This window comes from Euprymna scolopes, chromosome 37 (genome assembly GCF_053919585.1).
Source record: "Euprymna scolopes isolate OS-2025 chromosome 37, ASM5391958v1, whole genome shotgun sequence".
Taxonomy (NCBI): Eukaryota; Metazoa; Mollusca; class Cephalopoda; order Sepiida; family Sepiolidae; genus Euprymna; species Euprymna scolopes.
The window spans coordinates 15,372,804-15,382,803 of NC_136518.1; the positions used below are offsets into that span (position 1 = coordinate 15,372,804).

General features: G+C 34.0%; 1 protein-coding gene across 1 annotated transcript in view; it reads left to right on the forward strand.

Annotated features, from left to right (window-relative positions):
- LOC145261100 (tectonic-like complex member MKS1) overlaps positions 1–10,000 on the forward strand; it is a 474,527-nt gene that overhangs the window by 349,003 nt on the left and 115,524 nt on the right. The window contains exon 12 of the mRNA XM_080119317.1: positions 4,592–4,654. Coding sequence (XP_079975443.1) covers positions 4,592–4,654 — 63 coding nt within the window. The remainder of the gene's footprint in view (positions 1–4,591; positions 4,655–10,000) is intronic.

Consider the following 10,000-nt stretch of genomic DNA (forward strand, 5'->3'; position numbering starts at 1 on the left):
GTGACAGATTTTCCAAACAAATATTACTGGTTTTTCAACAATGTTATTTTGCATCAGATCCTTGTGTTGTTTTTTTCCATGTTGTCCTCAATCTGAAATGATGCCCCCCCCCATTGTCTATTCATTTAAATGTAGTTGCAGTTCGCATTATGTCGGGTGGATATCACAAACATTGGACCCCTGCGTCAAACAAGACTTTCCATCCAAGATTCGACATGCAAATTATTTACTATCAGTTGTTTTGAATAATACTTACAGTTCAACCATCTGTGAACACCTCATAAATAAACGTGATTGTGCCTCAAAGTTTAGTGTTGACTTGTTTTCCATTCTGAGCAGATCACACTCGCCTTTTCATTTTAAAATTTTAGAAACCATTTGCATCAAGTCTTTGAGATCTTCTCTTTGCAAGTAAAAATAAAATGTGGTTTCTATTTTTTTTTTCTGTACCCGCCATATTTCTATTTTTGTATATATATTTTTAATCGTAATTTTACCTTGATTTAGCTTTGAGGGAGGTATGAACCACTCAGCTAGCTTCTTCACTTTTTGCTTTTTAATTCATTATCTTGAATAAATTTGGTCTGTATATAGCCATTATAAAACTACCTCAATATATATATATATATATATATATATATATATATATATATATATATATATATATATATATATATATATATAGAGAGAGAGAGAGAGAGAGAGAGAGAGAGAGAGAGCAACACACCGACTATTAATGACAAAAAGTTTGAGATTGGCATTTCTCTGAAAAACACAGTCAGTGTTGTCAGAGTTAAAATGTTTTCCAAAATGGCATTTAAAAGTTTCACTTTAAAAAAAAACTTTATATAAAAATATCTGAAAAGAGCTGAACAAGGCTTGAAACGCGTTATAAAAATATTTTAAAATAAAAAAAATGATAAAAGTCTGAAAAACCCACAATTGTTCATCGCTACACTCTTTTAAATATATTCATGTATGTGTGTGTGTGTATATATATATATATATATATATATATATATATATATATATATATATATATATGGCTATATTTGTTTTTCATCCTACCTCAACTGTTCTACATCTGGTACCCTAAGCCAGTGGTTTTCAACTTTTCTACATGGCGGCACACTATTTTAGATTTTTGCTGCGCACTGATCATAAAAAATTAGTAGATTTATGATTTCATTCTATTTTTTGTTCTCAACCCATAATACTTTTCTAATCAAGTAAATATTTTCCTTTTTATTTTAATTTTTTCCAGATACATCTGCCTTACTAGGTTAATTGCTAGGTTTATGTATGGTGTTTTTTACATATATATAAAAAAAAAGCCCACCCAATACTTTTGCTGATGAGGAGACTTTGTTTAAAAAAAACTATATGTCAAAATTATTGTCCGTGGCTTAATGTCTATCACAATAAAAACATCGTTTCTGAAACGATCGTACAAATTATTGACTTTGTTGTTGTTCCTTCTTATTAAACAGATTTTTTTATTTTTTAATTCTAATTTGAATTTTAAATTATCAATCCCATTACTATATATATATATATATATATTGTGATGGGGCGATTCCAATATTTTTCCCGAATGCGATACAATTACTGATTTTGTACTAAATTACCGATTCCAATTCCTTATAAATCTCTAAATATTTAACTATAAAGTTGTTATTTTCCCCGATTTCTGTAAAACAAAGAAAACAAAAAAAAAAAAAACACATGTTAAATGTGCAGATATTTTCCTAAACGTAAAATTACACTTGTGGATGATGATCTATCGATTTTAACTTTACTAGTATTTGAAAATCAATAAATATTTATTATTTTATCATTATTACCAGTAATGGAAGATTTTACTTTAAACGAAATCAAACAAAAAAAGAAAATTAAAAGAATCGTTTCGGCATCGGAAAATAGGCACTAAATCTTTCGATTTAGATACCCCCAAATTTGTCGATTTTTCCGATTCCCAATTCCGATTAATCGTCTCAACACTAATATATATATATATATATATATATATATATATATATATATATATATATATATATATATATATATATATATGGTGTCCAAAAAGTCACTGAAGGATTTTGATCTTTAATAGATTCTCTATTTTTGAAGATGTCTTTCTGTAATTTTAACACAATCTAAGATATTGGGAAATTCGAATAAAAGAAAAGATTGTAAAATTCAAACAATCTTTATTTATGAAAAATAATAGCTTTTAAATGTTGCCCATTTTCAGCTTCGCATATTTGTGCTCTTTCCAAAACATTATTCATGGCAGATTGCAGAATCTTTGAATTGTGATTTAACTACCTTATTTCATTCCTGGTGTTTTCCTTCAATTCTTGCAGGATTTGGGGGTTTGTTAGCATAGACTCTTTCTTTAAGATATCCCCACAAGAAAAAATGCGGGGCTAGTCAAGGGCCATCTCTTACATAAAAATTCCGTCGATAAGCTCTGTCAGTCAAAACAATTGATCCCTGATTTTGATAAAAGAATTTCACAACTTGCGTACATTGTTCAATGCTACACTTATCCACAATTAATTTGCAAAATATTATCTGTAAAAAATATCTGAAATAGAGAAGAAATAATAATTAATGGTAAAATGACAAAAATTTTCAACCCTTCAGTCACTTTTTGGACACCCTGTGTATGTACGTGTGTGTATATATATATATATATATATATATATATATATATATATATATATATATATATATTTAAAAAAAAATGTTTTTATTCAATTTTCACCCCAAATAAGGCACAGTGCCACTTTTAAGCAGTAGGCTACTATCAGGGACATAATTTACAGGGGCATTATGAAGAGGGATGAGTAGAAAGATGTTTGTTAACATTACACTTGAACTTCTGCATATCAGTACAGTTGGGAAAGCAGAATTCCGGAAGGGAGTTCCAAAGACCTGCAGTTCTGAGGAAGAAACTATTGGAGTAAAAGGCTTGCTTGCACCTAGGGATCTCTACTGTAAAGGAGTGAGACTTAGTGGCTTGTCGGGTTTGTCGGTGGTAGTTACGTCGAGGAGGTACAAGTGTTTGTAGTTTGTCAGAGCATTCACCATTAAAGTATTTGTAAAACAGACAGAGGGATGCAATATCTCGTCGATGGGGCAGAGGCTGAAGCCTAGATGACAGTTCAGGACCTATCAGGTTGGCGACTCTCTTTTAAACCCTGTCCAGGAGCGAGAGACAAGCAGCAGATGCACCAGCCCAGATGTGACAACAGTACTCCATACATGGGCGAATGGTGGCCTTATAGAGGTACAGGATACTGTCAGGCGTAAGTAGTTTTCTAGCACGGAAGAGGGAGCCAACCATCTTTGCAGCAGCCTTGGCAATGCTCTCAATGTATCTATTCCAGTTCATATTCCCTGTAAACGTTAGGCCGAGGAGTTTAAAAGAAGTACTTTCAGGCAATTTGTTCTTGGCCATTTCTATTGGTGGTAGAGAAGGTTTCTTGTAGTTATTGAAGGAAACAAGCTTAGTCTTAGCAGCATTGAATGTGACCATCCATTTTTGTCCCCATTCCACTACAGATTGGAAGTCATCCTCTAGTGTTTTTGCCATTTCCTTGGATATGTGTTCATATGTTTTCCCCTCATATCTGTTATAGAGAGTGGTGTCATCGGCAAATATACCCATCTCCGAAACAATTTTATCAGGGAGGTCGTTTATGAATATCAGGAATAATAGAGGTCCAAGGATAGACCCCTGGTGGGCCCTGGGGTACTCCCTCGTTTATGTCATATTGTTTAGATGTACGACCGTCGAGGACAACTTGGATTTTTCTCTTACTATATATATATATATATATATATATATATATATATATATATATATATATATATATATATATATAATCGGAAAGAGTATTTGATTTAGAAGATTTAATTGTCTGATGATTGATCTTTGCTCCTTATTTGTTTTTATGTCGTGTTATTCGCACTCCGCCTCTTTTCAAAAGTCTTCGCCTCTGTGGATTTCCTGGTGACAAACATTTTCTATTTTTAGACTTTGTGAAATGTTTTTTTTTGTTTTAAATAATGTTTTGTTTTCTGTATAAAAAATAACATTTTCATTTTTTTTCTCTCTCTCACCTGTTTTATTTTCTTTTTGTATTTCTTTCTCTTTTTCTTTTTTATTTATCCTCTTTATATTTTCTCTTTTTTTTCACTTTTTGTCTTTCCTTCCTCTCTATTTCTTCGTTGTTCTTCTCCTTCCTCTTTTTTTCATCTTCTTTTTTTCCTACTTCTAAAAGTTTTCGACTTTTTCTTCTTCTTTCCTCTTTTTCTTAGATTATATGAGTTTTAAAGATTCTCTTTTTTCTTCTTTTCCATTGATTGTTTTTTTAATCTTACATTCTTCCTCTTATTTCTTCTTCTTCTTCTTCTTCTTCTTCTTCTTCTTCTTCTTCTTCTTCTTCTTCATCATCATCATCATCACACTCTCCAAATTTTCATTATTTACCCCTATCCTCGTTTCTCTCTCTATTTTTTATTTATTTTTTTGTTTTAATAATTCATCAAATTTCTATCAATTATTCTTTTCATCTTTCAGAATCCGCCCAGAATTTCGAGTACAACGACCTCTACCTTCATTTTTTTCTCGATCTACCGAAAGGTGAGTCGGTGCACACGACGACAACGACGACCCCACCCGACCCTCACCCCCTCCTACCGTCACCACCGTTGATTCCAACTTGTTATTTATTGATTACCTCTCTTTATCGATTAGTTCCTCCTTTTTTATTTTTGCCGATACCAGAAGCTTGCACCCCCCCCCCCCTGTGTTCTATCCCCAATCCCCGCCCATCCCCAGGTGACCATTTAATCAATCTCATCATCCTTCGATATTAAAAAAAATGTCAATATGTGTTTGCGCCTCTGTGCGAAATCTGCGGAATTGTCCTTGGAACTGGTTTGGGGATTGCCCCCCCCCCCCACACACACACCAAAAAAACAAAAAATAAACAAAAACAAAACAATAACGTGAGTGAGTCGCCAAAACAACCCGCCATTTATTTTGCTGTTATTAAAATCGAAGAGGAGAATTAGCACGTGATACTTTTCGAAATTTAATTACGGTTGTCGTAACAAAGCAGTACCCCTCTCCCACACACGCACACGCCATACAATCCAAAGAGAAGGAGGACGGAGGAAGACATGCGCTTGTTTTGTTCCATCCCGCCCACATATACACTTTCTGCACCGATGTGAACCCTGTGTCTATATTTAAGGGTGCGTCATTATCCCAGACATGTTTTCCTGAAACTATCGAAGATTACAAATATATATATATAAACACATTTTCTGACTTACTTTTTCTTGGGGGTGGTGGTGGTGGGGTGGGGGCTATTTATTATTTACAACTAGTACAATGTACGCCCCATGTTAACATTAAAAACAAAACTGTACCTGTATTACTTACCGCGTTGCTTAGAATATATATTGAAAAATTCATAATGATTCGTTCATTAGTTTATGAGAATTCTCATGGATTCTCATATATATATATATATATATATATATATATATATATATATATATATATATACATATATATATATATATATATATATATATATAGATATACATATATATATATATATATATATATATATATATATATATATATATATATATATATATTGGTTTCAGGACGATTAATCGGAATTAAGAGTAGGAAAAATAAGAAATTTTACGGTATCCAATTCGGAAAAATTGGCTATTTTCCGATGCCAAAAATGATTCTTTTAATTGTCTTTTTTATTTGATTTTGTTGGTTGACAGCTACAAATATCTGGTAGTCCTTAAAGCAAACACCGTTAAAGCAACAGAAATGAAAGAGAAAATTGGAAAGGAATACCTAAGAAGGACAAGAAAACTTCTCGAAATCAAACTATATAGTAGAAACCTAATAAAAACATAATATAAACACATGGGAAGTGTCACTATACCCCAGATCGTTAATTGGGTGGACCAAAGAAGAACTGAGCAACTTGACCAGAAAACCAGGAAACTCATGACTATGCACAATGCATTAAACCCAAAGCTGATACTGACTGGCTCTACATGAAAAGGGAAGATGGAGGAAAAGGACTGGTTTGTATCGAAGACTGTGTGAATGACACCAAAAAGAATTAGAAAAATACATAATGCAGAACACTGAAAGAATAATTACTGCAGCAAGAAACACTGAAAGCAAGAACAAGACAGAAAAAGAAAAAGGGATAAAACGAGAAAAGAAAAATGGGAAGAGAAACTACACGGACGATTCATGAGGTTAACAGAAGATGAGACTAATGAAAACACTTGGACATGGCTGCAAAAAAGAAACCTAAACAGAGAAACTGAATCAGCCACACAAAATAACGCTACTAAACCACATCAAAGCAAGGATCAACAAGACACAAGAAAATAGTAAATGCAGACTCTGTAGACAAAGAGACAAAACAATAAACCACATAATAAGCGAATGTAGCAAACTTGCCCTAAAAGAATATAAGAATAGACAAGTGGGGAAAGCACTTGGAATTATGCAGACAACTGCATCTTGAAAACACTGACAAATGGTACAAGCACAAACTGGCAGCAGTGCTTGAAAACGAAAGTCACTAAATTCTATGGGACATGGATATCCAAACAGAAACATCCATCCAAGCAAGAAGACTGGATGTCATAATAGTTAACAAGAAGGAAAAGTCCTGCCAGATTGTAGATTTTGCCATCTCAGCAGATCACAGAGTGAAGATCAAGGAGGCAGAGAAGTTAAGCAAATCCACAGAACTAGCCAGGGAGCTCAAAAGATGAAAAGAAATTAAGATAATGCCAATAAATAAATATAAACCTACGAGGGCATTAGAATACGCTGACTGCCCTCCTGCAGAGGGGTAAGACTCCCCCCCCCCATATGAGGCTACCTGTTGGCTGTGGGTGGCGACCCGTAATGCTTGAGGATGGGATCCTAGTGGCTGAGCAGTCCATCATCCAGTAACTAAAAAGATCATGTGGATTGCAACACTTCACTCTGGTCCTTAATGGGTTAGACAGATGGTCAGAGAGGCCCGATTCAGCTAATTGGCTGGTCATGTTAGCCCTTTCTTAGATATACAAAATCTGAATCAGAACAATGGCTATAGGGTCAATCTTGCTGAGGAAGGATGCATACCTTTTTCTGTCCTCAGGTGAGCAATTATTTTGGGAATGAAATCCCAGGGATAGACCCTTAAATTATCAGTCATCAGCATGAATATATTGGCTGTGTAGCCCTGATGTTACTAGGCAAATGATTTTCCCCTAGTCGCATCCCCTCATGGGGCTCTGAGGTAGGTGGGGGGAATAGCCAATGAAACACAAAAAATTTACATATGCCACTTAACAACAAATCCTAAACCATTGCAAGTAAAGTCATGAAATACAGTAAAAGACCATATCCAGAATCTGATATGTATACAGACACAGCAAAAGGGAGGAAATAACCACTTACTATCCAACATACATAGTTCTTGAGTCGGTGGATGATAAACCCATAGCCAAACTCTCACTCTTCATAATAGAAAAATATCTCACAGTGAACGTGGCTCCAAAATCAATCAACACAACTCATAAGAATACCTTGATAGTAGAAGTTAAAAACAAAAAGTATGCAGAAATATTAAGAACCACCACACTACACAACATAAAATTAAAAATGTATCCATATAAATCTCTTAACACATCAAAGGAATTGGTGAAAAGCCCAGAACTGGATAATTGTACAATAGATGAAATCAAACAAAACTTTGAAAAACAGTTTGTAACAGAAGTAAAAAGAGTCTCTGTAAATAAAAACGATCAAGAAATAAAAACTAACATAAATTCATCCTCACATTTAACTCTATCAAACCTCCAACCAAAATTAAGGGCAGGTACATAATAACTAAAGTGGAAATCTATATCCCTAATCCACTTAGCTGTTACAACTGCCAGAAGTTTGGTCACCGCAAGAAAATATATAAAAATTATGAAATGGGTGGATCTGACCACCAGGAAGTCACCTGCCAACAACTGAAATGCATAAACTGACAAGGTGAACATTCAGGTGACTTAAGATTCTGTGAAGTGTGGAAGAAAGAAAAAGAGATAAAAATTAAACACACTCAGAACATATCCTTACCAGAAGTCCGAAAAATTGTTGAGACTTCCTATCCAGCCCGCCCTTACTCAAGAGTAACTCAACCACTGCAAACTACTTTAATTCTGAATGTCAAAAATGTAATCTTCTCATAAGAAAACTGGCAAATATGAATTTAAACAAACTCCTAACTTTCATAAAAGAACTACAGACCTCCACTCAACAGTCTAAACAATCCCTACCCCCAAACCCTACCAACAATAAAATATACTCAAGGGCAACAATTAACACCATCACAAGACTCACAGCAAGAAAAATCAACACAAAATACACAAATCAAGACCAACAAGATCTCCCCCCAAAATAAAGCAACCTTGCTGTATGGAAACCATACAAAAACAAATCCTAGTCCTCATCCAAATCTAAATGTCATGAAAAGCCACATCACTAATCCCAATCCAGACACAAACAAGAAACAAAAACTACAAACACAACACCTGAATTAAGCAACAAGTATAGCACACTAGAAAAAATAGAATTGGAAGAAATTCTTCTAAACACCGTAAACAAATTTAATAGAACAGAAGATTCTCAAAAACACAAGACCTGACACTAAACTATTGGTCACATGGTAATGGAAAAAGCAAAACATAATACAAGGGGTATAAAACCTAACTATGAAGAAATAAAATGCATAATGACAAGCTACAACCCCGATATAATATGCTTGCAAGAAACTCTACTCAAGGAAACAGATAGCGTCACTTTCAAAGAATACAACACATATAAGCAAATAAATCGACAAGAGAAAACCGACTTATTAGTGGCAACGCCATAATAATCAAAAATCAATTATATTTACGAGGGACATTCCAAAAGTAATGCTTCCTATTTTTTATTCCACCAAATCAATCAGAGAGCATTGCAAATTGCATTGTTATGATGACTGAACTTATGCATTCATGACCTGAAATTTTCATCTCTCTATTGAAGATACTGACAGTGTAGGACTCTAAGAAAGCTTCTCTGTCATGGACATGCATCATTGAATTTCTCCATGCTGACAAAAATTGCATTTACAAAACCGATGCAGCTGATGTCAGCACAATTAAGAGATGGGTTTGTCGATTTCAGTGTGGTGACAGAGATGTGAGTGACAATTTACAACGAGGCATCAAAAGTGCATCGAGAATAGTGGTGACTATGTAGAAAAATATATACGGCACACTCACGTTGACACACCGGTTCTTGCCAGATCACTGAAGTTAAGCAACATTGAGCCTGGCCAGTACCAGATGATTGACCATTTGGGAAGACTAGGCGCTGTATGTGCCTTCTGGGAAGGTTGGGCGTGGGGCCAGCACCATCACCCTGTAAAAAGAACTCCTCGCTACAAAAACATCTACAAAAGTTGTAGATGGCCTATACCCCTCCAGGGCTTCAAGGGCTATGAATGGATGGATGGATGTAAAAAAATAAATTCTGGAGCACAAAATGGTGCTCGTTTCAATGATGCCACTCCTGTCTTCATAGCTCTTCAACATTTTAGTTTTGGAGTTGAAAAATAAGAAGCCTTACTTTTGTAATGACTCTCATACTATATCAATATGTATATCTAATATTTATATATATATATAAATATAATGTGTATACATATATGTGTATATATAAGTATATATATATATATATATATATATATATATATATATATATATATAGTCCTGGTGAAAATCATAAGACCACTTAAGAAAGTAAGCGTTTATGCATATTATCGAATTTTTAATCAAACAAATGGTTGAAACTATTGCCAAAAGGGAAAATATGATGGAAAAAAAAAATATGAAATCTGCTTCC